The sequence below is a fragment of the Notechis scutatus genome, chromosome 2 (assembly GCF_049901735.1).
Source record: "Notechis scutatus isolate UNSWTSFEM ecotype Mainland chromosome 2, rNotScu1.2, whole genome shotgun sequence".
Lineage (NCBI taxonomy): Eukaryota > Metazoa > Chordata > Lepidosauria > Squamata > Elapidae > Notechis > Notechis scutatus.
This window is the reverse complement of record NC_142010.1, coordinates 71905264-71927331: the sequence shown is the minus strand read 5'-3', so window position 1 is coordinate 71927331 and position 22068 is coordinate 71905264. Positions and strand designations below refer to the sequence as shown.

At 38.2% G+C, this 22068-nt stretch overlaps 1 protein-coding gene across 1 annotated transcript in view; it reads right to left on the bottom strand.

Annotated features, from left to right (window-relative positions):
* ADAM19 (ADAM metallopeptidase domain 19) overlaps positions 1–22068 on the bottom strand; it is a 71459-nt gene that overhangs the window by 30007 nt on the left and 19384 nt on the right. Inside the window, exons 4-7 of the mRNA XM_026682143.2 lie at positions 7458–7536; positions 4649–4725; positions 1776–1968; positions 364–429 (exon numbers count right to left, since the gene is read on the bottom strand). Of these exons, the coding sequence (XP_026537928.2) occupies positions 364–429; positions 1776–1968; positions 4649–4725; positions 7458–7536 (415 nt within the window). The remainder of the gene's footprint in view (positions 1–363; positions 430–1775; positions 1969–4648; positions 4726–7457; positions 7537–22068) is intronic.

Genomic DNA, 22068 nt, shown 5'->3' with positions numbered 1-22068 from the left:
GTTAATTGTATTTTTCCTTGTTTTGTGCCATCAGCATTCTCAGTGTTTTTTCAGCTGTTTCATCCCCAGATCTCCTCAGTACACTAGGGATCAACAATTAAATGGAGGCTATTCTGAAACAATCATATCCTTGTAGTTGTTGTTCTAGAGACTGACTGGGCACATGGCAGAACTGCCTCTTAACCTTCGGCAGGACAGTGTACAATCAAAATTATTTCTCACAAAATTGATACTAGGATGTCCCCATAGCCACTTTTAAGGTAACATAACTGGCACTTTGGATTATTCATTTGTCCATGTTATGCGTAGTTAGTTAGCCCTGAGTTCACCACTGAGTTCAGACATAATAGGTGACTTTCTTACTTCTGCATAATCAGCTACTAATAGAAGCTCCACATATTTCACTGATTGTTGGTCATCCCTCTTCACCTATGGCAGAAAAACACACACACACAAATACATGTTTGGGGTTTATTTTGGTCAAACAATGAATCTTTGTACTTCATTTTAAGAGAAATAATGACCAGTCTGAGCAACTGTTCCTAATAAGTATCAATGGTGTATCTTATGCAAAATACATTTAAACTATACATCGCAACTGTTCTTATATAGACGATTCATCACGTCTACCCTTCATTTAAGTCCTATTCTCAGTCATCTGCCACACATACACAGATACATAATTGCAAATTACTTGCATTCTTATTTTCTTATCAAGACATTATGCTTTTGCCCAAAATACTCACTGAACAATTCTCCTATAAATATTAGCTCCTATGACTTTATCACAAGTTTGAAATTATGATTTATTTAGGATCCCAAGTATAAACACTAGAAAATATTTTTAGCTCTCTGAACTGACTGAATTCTACTTTAGAAAAATCCTTGGGTTTGTGTATTTTTTTTCATTATTTAAAATATGTCTTCTTAAATAAATAAATTTATTTATTTAAGAATATACATTCTTAAATAAATAAACAATGCCAGGGTGATTACCTCATCCACCACAGAAATTATTAGAGTTTTCAGGAAGAAAATGGCAATTTATGAAGCAATGAAAATATTTAAGGACATCAGAAGTGAATTGGTTCTTCTCTGCTCAATTGTTTGCCAACAAAGAAATGAAACGGTTGGGTTAGGTGGGTGTCAGTGGCTGCTCCCAAGTTGGGGAAAGTATGTGATAGTTGCAAAAGTGCATGCAAGTGATTTCAGGCGTGCTACCAGATGGAAGACATATGGGTTGTTGCAACAGCAGTGGTTGCATGAATAATTTTGAGTTTGAGGCGACAGATTTACCTGAGTGACTTGTAACCTTCCCTGCCAGCTTCCCCTTTGACTTTGCTGGTGGGAAGCTGGCAGGGAAGGTCATAATTGGTAATCACATACCTGTGGGGCACTGCAACTGTCCTAATTGTGAGATGGTTGGCAAGCACCCAGTTTGCAGTCATGTGACTGCAGGGACACTGCGACAGCCAGAATTTTGAGAACCATTTTAAGTATCACTTGTTCAGCACCATTGCAACTTCAAATGCTCACTTAACGAGTGGTCAGTAAGCAAGGACTACCTGTTATTTCTCAGCTTCAGCTTTCCGTCTGTCAGCGTTGGAATAATAAACTAGCCTATATTTTCTAACTGCTGGTGATTAAATGATTGTTGGAATAGTCCATGTAGAGTAATTTGAAAGTTTAACAAATGCGCCACCTTATTTTTCTTTACTCCCTCCCACTCTGATGTTGCTACACCCTGTAAGATAGGAGGAGTAACTGAGACATACCCTGTGGTAACGGGGTTCAGTTCGGCCTGTCAACTCTGCAAGCCAATCTGTCACCTTTGACTCTAAATGCTCACTTCCACAGCTTCCGTGAGGAACTTTGAGATGCTCAGACCTGTAGATGAAGTGATGCTCCTGGCTATCAGGAAGAGGTTCTAAGATGTAACTAAGGTTGTTGCTTATAACTATAAGGCCACTGAAAAACAATTCAACAAACCATCAGAAGGCAGCGAAGGCAAATCAGCTAAAGTAAAATAAAGAATTTAGTAACAACAGAATTTAGTAAGATGTAGTTCAGAGTTGATTTTTACAAGAGTGACATTTAATAATATTGGAAAATTGCTAAAGCCCACTTTATTCTTGATTTTCAAAGCTAACCACTTTTAATAAAATCTCAGATTTTAAATTTTGAATCTAACAAAGAAAAGACATGGCTATTTCTAAGACCCAAACAGACCATTCCACTTTCTTAAATGGCTATAAGGAGACTAATATTAAATATATTACAATAAAACTAAGTAAACAAAAGCATCTTAAAGTAAAATTAATAATGGAAATAGAGGAGTTTATAATAAAAACAAAAGGCCTTTAAAATATAGCCTAACCAAGCTAACCAGTTTATGTATATTTACTGCTATTGTTACTGGGTTTTTTTTTAATTGAGTTTTAACTTTATTAGCTATTCAAAGTCACTGCTGTGAGATGGGCAGCCATATAATTTCACTGAAACAAAGGAATAATAAATTAAGTAATAGTGTCTGTTTTTTCGAGTTAAACAGTCTTTTCTGGAAGGAAGGCTTTTTAAGTCTTTGAAAACTATTGCAAACTATTATGGAGATCAGCCTCTGAAAAACCAAATTCTCTCTTTAGTCAGATGTTTTTCTGACTGTAAATATTCTTCTAGTCTTTTAATAATATTGCTTTTAAAAAAATATGGAATGTTTTTAATTTATAGTTATTCATTCATAGTTATCTACGTTATGCCACATAGTCATGTTTGTAAGGTGAGCAGGTATGGAAATGAATGACTAAAATATGAGTGTGATCAGTTGCTGATAACACTATTGTTTGGCATGTTTTCATACATGTGGAATGACTTTTAGTTAACATTGCTGTATTCACAACCTACTGGTTTCTTCAGAAAAACTAATATCATTAAGTTTCAGGTAAACTCTTACATACAGAACTGCTTTAATTAAATAATGTTATAATTCAGAATTAAGTACTGAGTTTCAAATTAGTTTTTAATGAACACCAGTTTACAAAGCAAGAAATAATTGTCTGTGGTCAGTCTCTTTCCTAGCTGTGCTTTATTGTCCCCACAAGATTAAAAACATATGCCGGAGTTTACTTTCTGTTTTTTGACCAGGAATCCCAAATTATTTTTATATTAGAATAATGTAAATAATGCTGGCCAGTATATGGAACAGCTGTACAATCAATCAAAAAATTAACAACAAACTACAATTTTGGTTGGAAATTTTGAAGCCAGGGCCCAAAACACCGGAAAAGGGAAGGAGGGATAAAAGTGGCTCATCTTGCATCTATGATGCTTTCTATTTTGTGCAGGTCTTGTGTATCAGCCATAAAAGGAAGACTTTATTTTGTTTCTGCACCCAGACAATTTGTTTACATTAAGTTTGGCTTGAAACTATTGAGGATTTTTTAAAAATTGGCCAAAGCTATTTCCTAACTGGACAGAAGCCCAGCTTTCAATAGGCTCTGAAGTGACCAAAAGGAAACCAAGTCCTGTTTATAAAAACAATGTGTTTAATTTATTAAGTGCACTGTAGAATTAGCATATTTTAATCAACAGGAAAGGCTCATTGCTATCCAAGGATTTTACAAAATCCCATTACTAAGTTACAACTTCATACTATATTGTAGTAAGGATCAGATGTTTGCAAGATTGCTACAAATATTAAGACCAAAATAAATATTCAAAAAACTGTTCTGAGATAAATAATATAAGGCTAAAAAAGGCAAGAATGAATGAAAATGGAAAGATTCTGACATTTGTTAGAACTGGGGACTATCTGTAGTGTTTTTTGAAGAGACTTGCTTTGTATACAGAAGTTCCAGATTTCATCCCTGATGTCTCCAGGGAAGATTGGAAAAAGAACCCATTTACCCCAAATTCTGCAGACCTGTTATCAGTTAAGATGGCTAATTCTGAGATAGACAGTCAATTATCTTATTCCAAATAAGCCAAACAGGAAGACTTGTAGATCCCCAGAAAATGGAATCCCCGAATACAAATTAACATTTGTTTTTATAGCAAGGATAACTAACTTCTAACTTGTGAAGCTATCCTCTAGCTTCTTTTTTTTCCATGACCTTTGAAGCCTTTTAAAATTAGTTTGCAGAAATTTGATGCAAAACTCTGAAGAAATATATTTTTAAAAGAAGTAATAAAATAGGTGTAGTGGGATAATTCTTTTTAAAAAGTCAAGTTTCTTAAAACAAATGCATGTATCAATATTCTCCCCCCACAGGACAAACAGTACTTCTCTCATGTGTCACAAGTGTGGTCATCTCAGTGTAATCATAGTGTTGTTGTTAGTGGTGATGGTGGAGAAGGAGAAGGAAAGGGAGCAGCAGCAGCAGTCCTGCCCATCCCTATCTTGTGGTATTTGGAAGGAACAATACAAATAAAACTTACTGAATCCTTCTGAGATCATCCTCAGAATTATTGGTTTAGCAGCAGAGCTGCATACAGAAGAAAAGCTCTTTTTTGTCCATCACTATTTAGCCATTCATTTATCTAGGTTTTTTTTAAGTCCTTTGGTCATCACTCTAACATTTAACTGTGAATTATGAGATTGTGCAAATGTTACTTTGTAGACAGAGAATGCATGAAAGACCTGGAAACCTACCGTAGACCTCTGCATGTGCTGAGCACCACACTTGATTCACGGATGGCCCTCACTCTTCCATGGTAAAAGCAATTATCCTGAGAGGGTGAAAGGAAGTGTCATGAGCAAGAAATCTCATCCTGCAGACTCTTTATCTTTCCCCACTCTTTTGGTAGGGATCCAAGTCAGGGTTAATGAAAAATAGGCATGAAAAGGCATAAAAGTAATCCTACCATGCGTTATTTAACCCTCCAGAGATAGGGATTCTTTTCAATCTCTCCCACTACCCATTCCTACCAAAAAAAAGCATATAGCTGAATTGTCCATAATGGCTGGGTTTCCTAGACTGGTCTAAGCCATGACATAATTAGCTTGGTTTTGTCTTAATTTTGTCTTATTAAACCCAACCAATTGTAGTTTTCAATAAATAATACTTAAATCACAAATGGCTTAGCAAAATGTTTGGACAACGACATAAATTATGTTATGGATTAGTATGAGGGTATGCATACAAAATGGATTATATTTTGAATGCATACCCTCATTTGAGAGGTTCTTGGTACTCTCTGAGCTTGGTTGAACAACTAAGTTCAGACAACTAAGTTATTTCAATCCTGAGTTACAAATATTTCCTTTGTATCCTCAAAACCCTCATTTATTTGTAAATTTTGAGACAGTATTTTGTAGGGGGAGTAGAAATAATTTGGAAATACTTTAAAAGTAAGAGAGAGAGAATTGTATGTACTAATGTATTTATTATTCTATTGAACAAAAATTTTGGAGAGAAGATAGGAACTTTTCTGGCTGAAAAAGTTTTACTGACTTCTGGGGTAGCTAGTATTTACAATTTTATTCTTATAAAAAAACCACAAGCATATTGTGAAATGATAAAGCTGTACTGCATAGAATCCCACTATGAAAGCTAGCAAGCAAACAAAAAATCCACAACCCAACAGCCATTACAATTTTGCACAGTCAGCCTCTTTTAGGAAACTACAGCAAAGAGAAGAAGAAAGCTTCCACAACCCAACAGCCATTACAATTTTGCACAGTCAGCCTCTTTTAGGAAACTACAGCAAAGAGAAGAAGAAAGCTGTTATTATGAACAGTTATTTGTAAACCACCTAATTCACTATCTGAAGTGGTGCTAGCCAGTCAACATTTTTTCAGTCAGTTAATTCAGAAGAGAGGTCCGGCTGGACCAGAGCCAGCTGGCATGTTAGTTTAGAAAGGCCTTGAGAGGATAACAAGCTTTCAGATCCCACTTAGCAGAAAGCAGAAGTTGAAAGATCAGTTGTTGGATGATATCCATTTTTAAGTTCATGAACACTTCTAGACTGGATAGCTTAGAAGATACAGACATCACACACAAATTTAGAATCTGGAATTTTCATGTTTGAACACTTTGCTATTGAGGCACAAGAAAAGGTTATAGTCAATCTCTTCAGTTTTATGATATGAGTCCTCCTCTGCAGAAGGGAGCAAGGAATGGGGGAGGTGTCAGACATGGGCAAGAGCACAAATAGATAATACACAAGTAGGAAGTGCAAGAGGAAAGGCCAACACATGGCAACCAGAAAGAATGCACATTATAACATGGCTTCATATAAGTTCAGCTGCACAGCTCTAGTGGTTGGTTCAATGTTGTCGTTTGTTGTTTTGTAGTTCAGTGGCCCACCGGCATATCACTGCAAGACAGCACTGTACTAAGGACACCAATGAAGTTCATTTCCAATTTTGTATGGAATTTCAAGGACCACACCCAAATTGCAAGCTAATTCTATGTAGTTATGGATCACTGCAGTTGTAACAACACTCTATGGTGCTGTTCATTACCGTGTTTCTCATATAATAAGGCCGGGTCTTATTTTTTTTTTGAGCCCTGAAAAAATGGCTAGGCCGTCTTTTCGGGGGTGACTTAATTCCCCGCCCTTGCATCTTTGGGTGGGCGGGCGGCGACGGTGTGGATGTTGACCTCGGTGTTGGTGGGGCACTTCGTATCGGGGTCAACGCAGGCAGCACCATATCCAGGTACGCAACAAAAGTACTTCCTAATGGCAACCCCCCCCACCATTCCACCCCATTTCGCATGTTTTAATATAGGCCTTAATTTGGGGGGAGGGGCTTAATTTCATTTCATGCCTATAAAACATGCTGGGACTTCCTATTGGGGGAGGCCGTATTGTTGGAGAAACAGGGTATTACACTGAACAGTTACACCTAACATTTCAGTAAATTATATGAAACAATATCTGATAAATGGCTAATGTGGGGTATAATAGATTGGAAGAGTTTTGCTTTTTAAAATAAAGTCACAGTTTGGAAAAGGAATAGAACTTATTTCTATTTTTGCTGTTTCAAGTATTCTGCCTCATCTGAATGGTATTTATATATTGTTGGAGTTTCTATGTTATACTATTCCAAAATGACTCTTGGCCGTAAAGGTATAAAAAAATACAGTGGCTTATTATTTTTAGTCATAGAAAGATAATTTGGTGAAGAAACGAACTGAATAGACTGCTGCAGTTGTGAAAACTGTAGCAGCCACTATCATAAATCCCATATCAGATCCTTATTCAATCACTACTTCCATATTAAATCATTATACTTAGCAATGAACAATGAATGTTTCTTTGTTTACCTCTCCAGCTTTGAATCAGAGTATATTTGAAACTGCTCCCTTGATAATTTTTTCTCCAACTTTTTTGTGCCTCCAAATTATTTTTTTCAGGGTGCAGTCAAGACTTGTTCCGTGTAAAGCCTATCCAAGTTGGAACCGGGGTTGTGTTTTCTGATGAATTTGTCTCATGAAATTACATTTGATACTCACTGTTTTGTTCAAGCAGATGGTTTGGGCTGTTCCAGTTTTGGTATAATGAGTTTCAGTGTAGTCTGGTGCAAAGAGATCCCTGCCAACAAAAATGAAGAAAAAGGGAAGGATGGGATGTAGGGTGTAGGAGAGGAAAAATAATATTAATATTATTTGAATATTCATGTACATGAAATCTTGCAATTCTATTTCATCAATAACCAATTCTAACATTTAGAAAAAGTTGTCAAAATATACTCATGAAAAAAAATTAGATTAAAGTTGTGACAATGATTAATAAATGTCAACATTATGTGACAAGAAAAAATGGCAAGATGAAGTAAAACCAATTTAGCAGGTGAAAAATAGTCTTAAAACTGTGCTGGACATCTGATTCCCTGTGGCCAATCTGACATTTCAACAATCTGCATAATGCAATATGAGATGGAAAGAAAAATGTCTTTCTCCACTCCTTTCATACCATTCATCACTCTATAAACATATGATTGTTCATGTCATTAAACAGCCTCTGATGATTCTTCACCTCATGAATTCATAGAAAAGATGAGAGAAACTTAATTATTTTGCACACTAAATGTGCTCTAGAACAGGGGTAGCCAACCTTTTGGACCTCAGGGACCACCAAACTCATAATTTTAAATCCCGTGGACCACTAATATGAATTTTGACTGATGGTGGCTTGCTGATGTTGGTGGGAAAGTTGGTCCCATATTCCAGAGCTGCAGTAGTTACAGGACTGGCCCTTTGGTCATCCTGGAGCAGCTGCTCCTCCATCCAGGTGCACCGGCTTGCCATGGCCTGGAGGAGCTGCTCTGGGATCAGTCCTGTAACTACTGCAGCTCTGGAATATGGGACCAACTGTCCCACCAACGTCAGCAAGCCACCCCGGGGCGGATTTCCCTCCCCCGCCATTGGTCTTACCTTCCAGTTCCAGCTCGTGTGGCTCTACTCAAGGTAAGGTTTCTGCTTGGCCAAAGGGTAGGGGGCAGCCATGTGGGCAGGCCATGTGGGCTGAGCAGCCTTGTGTTCTCACAGAGTGGGCCATGTGGGCGGCGCAGCCTTGTGTTCCTGCGGGGCATGTGGGCAGCATAGCTGTGTGTTCCCATGCAGCCTGGATTGCTTTGGGGGGAGTGCTTTGGGTGGGGGACATTTCTCTGCAAACCACCAAAATTTTCTCATGGACCACCAGTGGTCCCTGGCCCACCAGTTGGTGACCACTGCTCTAGAAAGACTTTAGGTAAAGGGATGAGTCATGGAAGCTTTTATCCTCTCATTGTGAGATTCTTAACACATATAATTTTGCTTTTCCCCTGCTTCTGTTAATAGAGGTCACTTCATTACAGACTACAGATAACCAAAACCACCAGAAACAAAACTGCAAAATAAGCTCAGTTATACATACAATGCTACCAATGGTCAGGACAGCACGCATTTTCAAGAATCAATCAAATTCATTGCCAATTGCATTACCTGTCTGCAAAATGACATTAACATTTAGTAGAATGTTAGAATGGCTGAGTCAAGATTGCTTTGTAGAGCATTGAAGCTAAATGCAGTTAAAATTTATTTTAATTTGTTTTCGTTTTTTGTTTTATTTTTATGTCTGAATCTCACTGACCTGTATTTGTTCAGGGTTCAGAACCTGCTTATCTATTACCCACATAGCTACTTATTCAAGTATATGCAGATTTGCTATGTTCACCATATATATTTATGTGTGTGTGTGTGTGTGTGTGTGTGTGTGTGTGTGTATACCCATAACTGAATCTTATTTAAGTATCTTTGCTCTCTTCCAACTCCCAGAACTCAAACAAATAAAGATGGCTGAATTGCAGCTCAAACAGTATAATGCTATTAAGGGCACTATATATACAGGACGATTATATTGTTTATATATTCCTTATATTGTCTTTTTATCACTTCATTTCCCTTTATTGTTCTTTAGCCTATGATGCCATACTTTAGACTATAAAAGAAACAGGAAATATTGGGATTATTTACAATGAACAAACAAAACTACACCATCTGATTTATATCTAGTAACACAAATTTAACATTAACAATAATCAAAACAGATTTTGGGATGGTATCAAGATGACTAAGATTATTCCCAGATGAGAGACAACCACTTTAATATTGTTACCATTTTCCTTTTGCCCAGATATCTAATAAACTAAAATGTAATCCCAGAGAAAGAATTTTTATTCAGTATGCCTGGCTTTCTGCAAATAGAGGATTCACTGAGGGTTCTGTAAATCCTAAAACTAGAATTTAGGATAACCTACATTTTAGACAGTAATACCATCTATACAAGTTGAGTTTAGTCAATATCCCATCCCTGTCAGAAATAGCATGTACATTATATTGGAACGCACCTTTACCAGGGGCATTTATATGAAACTCCAAAGTAAAACATTATGTACAATATTTTGAAATCTGAAAAGGGTTCAGTCTACCAATTAAATGGACAAGTCCACACAGTTTTCTTAGCATCATTTTTTATAGTAGTTTACTACTGCCTCTTCTTAAGGCTGAGGGAGAGATAGGGATGGCTTACATTCACCTAACTAACTTCCAAGCCTAAGAACCAGAATGTATACTATTCCAGTTTCTAAACCACTACACAAAACACCTTTACGCACTACACCCAAGATGGTTCTCTACCAACAGAGCCAGTAATTATTCTGTAGTGTAAAGCTTATGTTAGCTTTTCTCAGCTTCGTGCTATGGATACAATACTAACAATTCTTAGCTAGAATGGAAACAAATGAGCAATGCAAACATATCTACCAACTTCATTGTGACTGAGTCTCATACATGTAACTTATCTGAGCATCCTTAGTAACTTTAAACTTTGCTCTTCAACAATGACTCTTGACCATGGATGTACAAAAGTCCACTAAAGACCTCCCTGGAACTATTTTTGGTTGTTTCACTATTCATTGATAATCATGAAATGACAACAGATGAATGACTAATTATTTCACTATGACGATGGGTACTGTGGTCTTTTTTCCCTGAAGAACATGATAAAATCTGATGTACCTATTTATTCAAAGTCATCCGTTTCCTTGATATTTTACCACAAAAATGTCTCTAACGGTAAATTGTATGAATCCGTGGCTAATGAGTTTGGAGGAATTAAGATCATTGTGGTCTAGGTGTGATGGTTTACAGTATTTTCCTTAAACACAATGAACCACTTCCTTTTCCCCCACCCATAACCAAGTTAAATTTGATATTTGATGTTAGAGTGATGAGTGCACTATTGGAAGGGCTGAAAGACCAGGTTAGGGACAGACTATTATCCATCTATATGGTTGATAATAACTTGATGGCACACAATCCATCTATCTATCAACTGATTGATTGTATTTAACAGTCTCCCCCATCTTCAGGTATTTTGCTGCTTTTATTTATTGCCTATGAATCCTGACTTTTCTCTGAGAGAACGAGATAATGTACATGAGGGTCTCTCTGCATGTACTGTAAGTGCCACAACAAAAGACATAAAACCACAACTTTTTTGCAGAATGATGAGATAGTACTTGAAAGAAGAAGGGTTGCTGGACTAATTAATCTAATACCCGTGTGTCATGCCCCTGGTAGAATCTGACTCCGAGGGAGAGGAAGAGCAGCCGGCAAGGAGTGGGAGTGTGGCTCCGGAGGTAGTGGAGGAAACTGGGGAAGGGCACAGGCCGGCTGGGCATTTAGAGGAAGACCCTCTTCATCCTAGGGCATGCAGGGAACAGCGGATAAGGGAGAAACGTGAATGGCATGGTCTACGGAGGAGGAAAGGACCCTGATCCCCTTCATGGACTGCAGCTGTGAGGACTGTTTAAAAGGGACAAACATTTTGGCTGCACTGATTTGAAAAGGAAACTTTTCCTAGTGAATGATATATTTTGAACTGTTTTTTGAACTGCGACAATCATAGAATATAGCAATGCCTGACTTTATCTCTAGCTGCTTCAGCTACTTTGTTTACCTGGACATGCATCTGGGGGAAAAAACGTGTGAAAAAAATAAGCACTAGGTGAAAGAACAAATAGAGGAGAAAATAACTGTGAATTATATGAAGTTTGGGCTCAGGTATGTTTGTTCTCAAGTCAGCTCAATAAATTCAGTAGGACTTAATTTCCAAGTTTGCATGTTTAGGATTATTAGAATCAAAAGTTTGGATTCTTTTGTCACTGAAAGAATACACTGTGTGAATATAGCTTGACTCTGCAGACTTAGCATCCTTCTGCTAACATACAGATGTTGCTGAAAGTAGACAGCTTGCACCACTTTTCATTACAGTAGAAATCTCAGGAGCAGAGTCAGATCCAGAGAATGAGCTAGAGCCTGGCCTGTAGCCACAACATACAGATGTTTTAAAGGCTGTATTTCCCTTCCAGCACATTTTTGGCTATGGCCCACTGTGTCAATGATACCATTGTTCTGAGCAAAGCCTCCATCTTCAGGGTAGGGGATGGAGCAACGAAGGCGCCTGCAGTGAAGGGGGTTTCTATTTTGTGGCATTAACGCCATTAACCCAAAGTGAAGAGAAAGGATGCAAATAGTTTATAAATGAGGCAGAGGGAAATTTCGGGTAGAAAATGCCAATATGTCATAAAGTCATAAACATGAGAATAGAGACAAACAGTTCCTTTGTTGCAAGACTGTTCTACTAAGTCCATCATCTCCTATACAACGGAAAACCCCATCAGAATGGATAAACATACTTCAGACCAATTTTCTAACCACTGTGCCACCAGGAGTAACAACAGTGGTTAGAATGCAGTATTAAAGGCTAACTCTGTCCACAGTCTGGAGTTCAATCCCGAACAGCTCAAGGTTGACTCAGCCTTCCATCCTTCTGAGGCTATTCTTCTAGGCTTCGGGGTAGGATCGATTAACTCTTTTTACCTGAGTAATTTCCAAGTTTGGTTTCAGTGTTATTCATATTTTAATTGTGATTATTCTGGGAATACTGCATGTGATTGCACCACTCAGTGAAAACACAGGAACAACACTGATTTGCAAAGTTCAGAATCTTCATGGTCTACATACTAATGCCCAGCATACAGGAAATAAAACATGATGAGCTTGTTTACTTACTGTAGATATACTTTGGCAGAATCATCTTCTACCATTCCCAATCCTACACTCTTGAATCCAATACAAAAACAAAGACATCCTCCCCACGTTTAACAGAAGAAAGTGGAGGGTCCAAGAAACAGCAGGTTATTGGGAAGAGTAGTCAGTTCAGAAGAACACCATGTTTCCACTGTAAGTTATAGCTCCAAAACAAGTTACAAATCATAATTCAATTTAAGGATTATAAATTGTGGTCAGTGAAAATCAGGAGCGTTTAGGATAACAACTTTTGCTTGAAGTAATTCAAGCACTAAAAACATGATTGCGCCAATCATTAAAACTATGAAATAACTTGATTAATCCTACTTCTATCAAATTTGTCAATGCCTGCTGTTTAACATTTTGAACCTTCCTTCGGATGCTGAAACCTTTTGTTCTGAATACTTGCTTTGACTATGTCTTTCAACAATGTTCATATTAACTTAACATTGGTTTTTGACCCAGGATTGACTGTTTCTGGCTGTTTCTTTTATGTAAGACAAGAGCCTCTTGAGACTCTTTATTCCATGAGGGAAGAAAGGTGAGATTATTTTATTTTATTTATTTATTTGATTTGCCAATTGTTTACAAGATAATAAGTATAAGTGTATACATAGTTGTGAATACATGAAATGGGTACATATAAGAAAAATAAAAGAAGAATAAGAGAAACAATAGGGCAGGGATGGTAGGCACATTGGTGCGCTTATGCACGCCCCCTACAGACCTCTTAGGAAAGGGGTGAGGTCAATAGTAGACAGTCTAAGGTTAAAGTTTTTGGGGTTTGGGGAGGAAACTACAGAGTCGGGTAGATCTGTACTGTATGTAATACAATGAAAAGACAACAAAGTCCTGTACAAATCCATAACACTGGCAATATCTTGAACTATCCAGGACACAGTTGGGAAATCTGTGAGTCTTCAGATGTTCTTGAAACACAACTCCAAATATCCCTTTTCACTGACTATGTTGTCTAGGACAGGGGTCTCCAACCTTGGCCATTTTAAGACTTGTGGACTTCAACTCCCAGAATTCCTCAGCCAGCTTTGCTTAGATTTGTAACTTTTGACAGTTCAAACATGTCATCCATTCCTTATCTCAGTCTAAAGTCTACTCTCTATGATACACAGCTCTATTTATTAATTTTACATTTCACTCATCTCATTGTTAATGCAACTCTGGGCAACCCTGTTTAGTGTCTAATGGTTGAGAATGGGCAGTAATAATGTCTTAATTGGCACAAAATACAGGAAATCACAAATGTCCTTTAAATCATATTATGACAGTCAGCACATTTGAGGCAGCAGAGCCACGGGCCATGCTATTTAAACATTTTCAGAGCTGTAGACCTAACAGCTCTAGGAACACCAAGGTGATTTACACAAATGCTTCTATTTCAGGCAAAGAGATAGGTTCAAGTACTTGTTATCAAGTCTCTTCCAGAAGAACCAGATAGATACCAGATACCTCCTTCTGGTTTGAAAGCTTTTGATTTCTGTATACATTTTTTTTTAAGTTATGTACCAGAAATCTTTCATTTATGGTCAAAGTGGATGTGGAAACTATTGCTGTTCATTTAACATCTGAAGGGTTACAAATATGCTACCTTTCAGAGATAGGGAATTTATCTCATATCTCATATATCCATATCTGTGACTTGTTGAGAAGTAACTTGATCAACCAATGGAACACCTTGCCCTCAGAAGTTGTGGGAGCGCCATCACTTGAGATTTTCAAGAAAAGATAGGACTGCCATTTGTCAGAAATGGTGTAGGGTCTCCTGCTTGGGTGGGGGGTTGGACTAGAGGACCTACAAGGTCCCTTCCAACTCTGATTATCTGTTATTATCTGTTATATGTTTCCTGTCCTTATTTCACACTGAACAATTCTCTATGGAACTCTCTGGTAGGTCTTGTTCTAGCAGAGCTCTTCTTATGTGTGTATTTGTTTAAAAGGGCAAAGAGGAATTTTCTTCTGTAAAACCATCTTATCTCTATAAGGAAGGGTTGGAATTTAACAAACAGCTAGCTGAACGAAATACAAAATGATGACTGCATATCATCAGTACCAAGTAGTAGACTTAGGTAATGGCCAAGAACCAACAAACACCAAAGTTTACAAAGTCTGCACTACTATTACTATTAATCTTCTCATCACTCCTTATCGCCCCTCCCCTCCCACTTGTGACTGTATGACTGTAACTTTGTCGCTTGTATCCTTATGATTTATATTGTTTCCTAGTATGATGTGATTGCTCATTGTACCCTATGACTATTATTAAGTGTTGTACCTTATGATTCTTGACTCTTGACGGATGTATCTTTTCTTTTATGTATACTGAGAGCATTTGCACCAAGACAAATTCCTTTTGTGTCCAATCACACTTGGCCAATAAAAGAATTCTAATTCTAAATTCTAATTCTAATTCATATATCAAAGACAACTTGTACATTGCTGACTTAGTTTTTCACGTTTGATAATTTGCAGTCCAATCTATGGACCAACTCTACTGAAAGATGTAATTTCAAGGGAAATCTTTTTGTGGGATTTGAACATCAGTGCCTCTTCGTTATAGGCAAATAATCACCTATATGAGCTAAGGTTATCTGCTGTATCAACACAATTTATTATACTATGCTTTCAGGCTTGTACTTTTAGAGAAGCTGCTGGCACTGACATCTTTCAGCCTCTATTTTGCTGAGCTGGGATCACCAAGAGGCTAAGAATGAAAGCCACCCTTTCATTAACACACCCAGCCCCTAAGCTAAAGAGAGGATAAAGTCATCCTTTTTAGATGCGGATGCTCAACATGTGCTCTGCCAAAGCCAGAGATTCCAATCCTCTTTACTTCAGCATCTTCCTATTTGTGAAGAATGCAACTTTTCCAGCAATTCTTGCTTTTCTTTCTCTCTCTCTCCCTCCCTCCCTGCCTCCCACTCTTTCTCTCTTTTAAAATATTATCAGTCAAAGGGCTGCACCGTAAAACTGCAGAGCCAAAAAGTCAACAGTGAAGGAAAGGAAGGAAGCATACTTCCCTCCCAGGAAATTTTGCAATGAGGAACAGATAACTTAGAGAGACAAGCTTCCCTGCCTGGCCTCCAGAAAATGAAATCATTATTCCAGGAGGAGGATGAATTAAAAATCCCCAGGTGGCCGCTCTGTTTTTCTGACCATTCAGATAGCCTTTGCAAGCTCTACAGGAAAAGGTCAGGGCATCCAGTCATTTTGCCCCCATTAATATCCCTGCATCTAGGAAATTATCAGCAAAAATTAAGATGAGGGCATCCCTGCAGAGAAAAGTTCAGCTATCCCGCCAACCCAAAGCCAAAACTGGAAAACAATCTTTCCTCTTTCCAATCTCTAAAGGAAACCCTGGAAAGGAAACTACAAGGCAGGAAACGATGGACAAAGATTAACAGCACAGCTGAATCTTGGGATGGGGGCACCTCCGGGGGACATTCAGAGTAGGCCTGACACAAGGAAGGGTACAGTATGCTTGGCAATGAGAGAGTTTTGCACTCTAAACTACAGTAATTCTAAAATTAGATCTCTGAATAGGGCTGGATGCCAGGACTTTTTCCTGTGCCAGCTGGTCTAGTCATGGAGTCCATTACATCACATCTTGGCTAATCAGGAATTTTTCTGGCAAAACGCCACATCTCAGGACAAACATCCTTCACGATGAAACTTCAGAAAATACAAAGAGCCACGGGCTCAGTGTCTTTTTTCCCCCTTTCCTCTTGCAGGGTGAAGAATCGTATCCAGACCACCTTCATGCATTTCCACGTTGACTTGGCTTACACATAGTGCTAACCATAATGAATTGAATAAGCCACAACGGGCTGGGTTCACACAACTTCCTAAACCCAAAGCAAATGCATGATGGTTCAGCATGACGTAAGAACCAAGGTACTTGTTTTCCTGAGTTGTATTGTTGCCCTGATCAAATTGACAGTCTCCTCCAGTCCCGATAAAACAATGCAGAGTAATTTAGATGATAGAGCCCACATTATACTTGCTAAAGCTTCTTCACCTTATTGTAGCCTGGTTCTAGGTAAACTGGATAGAGATTTTGCAGATGAGGAGATTTTCCAAACTAATGTCTAAGTTTATACATATATTTTTAAAACTATGGTTTCTTGACTAAACCAGGAGCGATTGGGATCACATATCAATGTAAGCCTTTATAAACTTTTGGCATCATTTATGCCCCGCAGAACACAACCTTGAAAGAAAGTTTAATAGCATATGTGAAAACTATCAATGTGGCTTCATGGAGAATATGTTGGACTTGGGTTTTTGAGATCTAGGCACTGGTTATTACCTATTCTTTACTAGTAAGTTTTCAGAAAACAGCCTTCTTTGCTTAAAGTTAAACTCCTCAAAAAAGAAATAAATTGGAAATACAAGATTGGATTATTGGAGTCTGAACCAGCAGGAGAAGTCATTTGTCAACATAGTGTTTGGTGTCATTAATATGCAAATGACACTCATCATTGACACATTGACAATATGCAAATGACACTCATCATCATAATATGCAAATGACACTCATCAACTTAAGACCACAGTTGGGGTCAGAATTTCAGTCCTAAATCATTTTGGTTATAAGTTGAGGCACCCATGTGACTGGACCCAATTTATGATTGTTTTTTACAGCAGTCATTACTTGAATCATGCAATTGTTAAGCCCAAATCATGTGGTTAAGTGAACCTCACATTTGTTAAGTAAATACATCCTCCCAAAAGGGTATTTTTTTGCCAACAAAAAATGTCACAAATTGTGGTCATGTGGATGTGGGACATCATATGACTGCAGGAGAGGGGTGGGAGGGCCAATGTGACATTTTCTGAGGGCCAGAAATGTCATGACTTCGAATGGTCATTAAATGGCCAATTCTAAGCTGAGCACTTCCTGTATACATCTCAGCTCCATGTTGAACAAGCAATGTGATAGAAGCGTTGATCCAGTGCCTGGAGGCTGATGGAGGCTGAATGGGGACAAATGGACTCAAGCTGTAATCAGTCCATGATGGAGTGGCTCTGAGTTTGTGGGCCTAATATTCCAGGGAAGCACCATCTTTGTCTCTGAATAAGATCATATTCCCCAAATCAAAGATGGCTCACTCTTTGAAAATTCTCCTAGACTCGTAATTCCTGCTTGACGAACATGGGACAGAGGTAGCTATGAAGACTTTTGCCCAGTTATATCTGATACACCAGCTGCAATCATTATTGGATTGAGAGGCTCTGTCAGCCACACTTTGATCACCCCCAGGATATACTGTAAGAGTAAGATAGGGCTGCCTTTGAAAGCTGAAAGTACAAAATGTGGCAGTTGGAACAGTGATGTTTGCTTGCTCTTCAAGCTCCTCTCTGCTTTGGGAATTCCATTCATTGCCAGGGATGATATACAGGTTGTCAGGGCTGCAAGGGATGATATATAGGTTGTCACCTGTATCATCAAGAGTCCTTGATGCTCTCTGATGTTGTTACCTAGGTTGGTAATAAAACGTCTGCAAGAAAACAACCAAACTCAGGGAGCATCAAGAACCTCTCATTTGAACCCTGAGCTACAAATATTCTATTTCACGGATACCTGTATAAAGCTCGACTTGGCTTCAGTCTTGATTATTTGAGGGATTGCTTTTTTCTGTATTTATCTGTTTGTACAAACAGATCATACAAATTAACTAACTCCAGGGTCTCGTTGCTGTCAGAAAAAGGTGGACTTTATCCATTAGTGCTGCAATTCTTTTGAACTTCCTCCCAGTGTAGAGTTGGTCTGTTTCACAGTCTCCTGGGCCTATCAGAAATATAATGTTTTATGCAGGGGTGGGGTTCAAATTTTTTAACAACCGGTTCTGTGGGCATGGCTTAGTTGGTGCGCATGCCTTGGTGGTCATGTTACTGTCTGGGCGTGGCCAACTAAGCATCACTCACATCGAGGCACGCATCTCCTCGCCTGGCCTCTCATGACTATGGGGATGCTGCAACAGTCGTAAGTGTGAAAAATGGTCATAAGTCACTTTTTTCAGTGCCATTGTAACTTTGAATGGTCACTCCACACAAGCAAAGTACCAGCAAAGGAGGGGGGGAAAACTCTAGAGACATTCCTGAGACAGGAAGTCTAGTCCTGCCAAAATGTAATAAGGGTTAACGGAGAGGCAGTTTCTGTAAGCAACACCAGATCGTTTCCTTCCTGCCTTCCTTACAGGATTAGGCCAGTAATTTCTTCTAACAACTGGTTCTCCAAACTGCTTAGAATGTTAACAACAGGTTCTAGCGAATAGGTGCGAACTGGTAGAATCCCACCCCTGGTTTTATGGGATTTTGCTAAAACTCACTTCTTTCAATAAGTCAGAAAGAGAGTGTTTTACAATATGCTGGTGGTTTCTGTGGCATGCACTTTGTTTGTTTGTTTTTGTTTTTACGATGAATGTTCTTTCTGTATTTTGATTTAGGTGTTTGTTTTTAAAGAAGTGTTCACTGTTAGCTGCCTAGAGGCTTTGAGAAGGGGCAGCGTACAAGTATAAATAAATAAATAAATATTTTTTAAATGTTGACCACAACCATTCAGTTGTGTCTACAATCTCTCGTTGCCTTAGTCACAATGAAAAAAGCAGCACTGAGCTGTAAACTCCCCCCTGTTGGGAATGTGGCTGACATTATGACATATATCAGAAAAGGGGAAAGCGTCATATCAATTTACGTGATTCCACCAGTGTCACTCCAACCCCCCCTTGCCACCCCCTGAAAATGCTGCTGCCTCCATTACTAAACCAACATCCTATCTTTTCCTTCCTGAACTTGTCCCCAATTGGCCTGTACAGATGGCCAGGGCTGACCCAAAGCAATTAATTCTAATTAAACAAAGACTTAAAACATTGTTATTTGTTTTTATCGCAACTTCAAGACTTCATTAACTTTAGTCAAAAAGGACTGGTTTCTTTCTTTCTTCTTTCCTTCCAAAAAAGTATGCTTTGAAACACATGTGTGAACATCTGATGCTCTTTGACAGTAATGGCCAATGTTATCCCCCACCCCCCAACTCTCATGATATCCTTCTACTTTGGGCTTTCTGTTTTGCAGCTGCAGGACTTAAACATCTCAACAACCCATTTTTAAAAAACAAATCGAGTGCACCGGGTGTTTGGGAATCAATTCAGAGATTGTATGTAAATAGAGTAACTTCCTGTGGAATTAAATGTGCTTTGTACCGACACAATACTGGAAATATCAAGGCAAATGTAAATTAATGTTAGTTAGAATGTGCTCAGTATATCCTCAAATAAAGTGCAATCCAAGTTCTCCTTCCAGAATGCTACTATTCTGCTCTGGACCTACCTCATGTTTTGTCCCTGCCTCTTTTTACTGCCAATTCTTATATTCCTTGGACTTTCGAGAACGCTATCAAGTTAATTGATGGAGGTGCTGCATTGTCCTCTCTGGGTTATGAGCATCCTGTGCCATTTGACTTGCTAGGGGTTCATAGGTCTGTGTGTTTAACCCAATTATTGAACCAGGGACTTTGCTTCGTGGCTACATGACAGTTGAGTGCTTTTTTTCCCCCACCTGGCTCCAACTGTTTGGATCCCAACAAAATTATGTTTGGACTCAGATGACTTCAAAGTTTTTTTAAAAAGCATGAAAAATGCTTTTTTCATAGCTCACTTTTAACAGCTAAATAAATAATACATTATTAGCTGTAGAGGTTTTAATTTCCCAGTCTGGCAGCCAGATTGGGAGTGGTCTCCAAATACAGAAGATAAATGTCCCTGGTTCATGGGGTACACCAACTGAGATCATCCTGTTCTAAACAGATGCTGAAATCAGGCACATCCTCTGGTAAGGAGAATTTCACAACAGTTTGCCATTTCCTAATACTTAAACAAGCTTCTGGACAGGATTTGTCCCCTGCTTATAGGATTTCAACTCTAGTCGTCAACAAAGTATATGTAGTTTAAGTACAGTTTAATGCAATTTTCTTTGATTGGGATTTTTTTTGTTTCAACAGGAACCTCAAAATGGGGGCTGGCGGCACTCCCGTCCGTTTCCATTCTTTTTTTTGGACCCATTTCTGTTTTTATTTTTTTTTCACAACTTGTATATTATTTTGAAACAATGTAAAAAAAAAATAAAATAAATGTCAGTCCTCCAATCCAGAAATAAAATGGAAAGTTTTGGCTGACTTCATGAGCACAATACTGTCCTGCTGATTACAGCCCTAAATTTCTGTATTTCTACAAATATTAAATGTGGCCATTTACCGTCAGGTTGCCTGGCTCTAGTCTATCTATTTGATTAGCTTGATGCTGGGCTTTGTATCCTCACTTTTAGACTATTATGGTATAATATACGAACTCCACAGATTTTTTTCTATGTTCCAACCATTGCATTAAAAAAAAATCTTCTTCCCCTAACTCATTTTCTTGAAATTATAAAGTCAGTGGTAATGAAATAACTGGATGATGGCCACTGGACTCAATAACTTCTTGTTTTGGATGAGCCACTTTGGTCTAGTGGTTAAGGCAGCAGCTTAGAAAGCAGAAGACCTTGAGTTCAAGTCCTGCCTTAACTATGAAAGCCAGCTTGGTGACCTTGGGTCAGTCAGTCTCTCTCAGCCCAACCTACCTCACAGGGTTGTTGTTGTGGAAAAAATAGGAGGGGAAAGGTATGTTGAATACATTTGCTGTCCTGAGTTATATGTAGAAAATAATGAAGGTAGGATATAAATAATTTTCTACTAGAAAAAAACTAAATAGCTAATGTTTAGAACACTTCAAATCTATACAAGGTTAAGTTTAAAGGACTTATGTGCATACAGTACACAAAATTATGAATCCGTATCCTTGTCTCTTTCAATCCCTTTCAAAATTAAATGCATGCACATTTGGATGAATGATGAGCTCACTGGGAAAGTAAAGATAAGATATATATTCTGTTTTGCTAGCCTATTGAGAGCAAGCTTTGCATGGCAATAGCACTGTTAATTCCCAGGAGGCATCTGATGGTTATATCATTATCCTCCATGCTAATATGTGGCTGAATTTTACTAATGATTCTGCTTCTTCCAATTCTGCTGCATCAGTGTCTTTGCCTGTACTGCTTTATACAACTCAGAAACATTGCTGGAAATTTAAGGCCAGATGGTGAGAGAGTATGTTTATACCAGGATGTAAATCCAAATCACTAGGAAACAGGATGAAAACTTCTGTCTGTGGAAGGAGTTTGGCAGCTAGATGCACACTTCATAATAGGATTAGGCCAAATGCTTTTAATGCTATTCCCTCATTGCCCAAATGCATGTATATTTTTTATTTACCTTTCTTTGTTTCTTAAGAACACAAGTGAATGCTAATTTTCATTTAGTATACTAAAATTTATGCTAATTTTCATTGCTGAGAACTTGATATGCTACTTTTTTGCTTTGATATGCAAATACTGAAGCTGTTTTACAGTAATAAATAATACCATGTCTTTTTGCCAT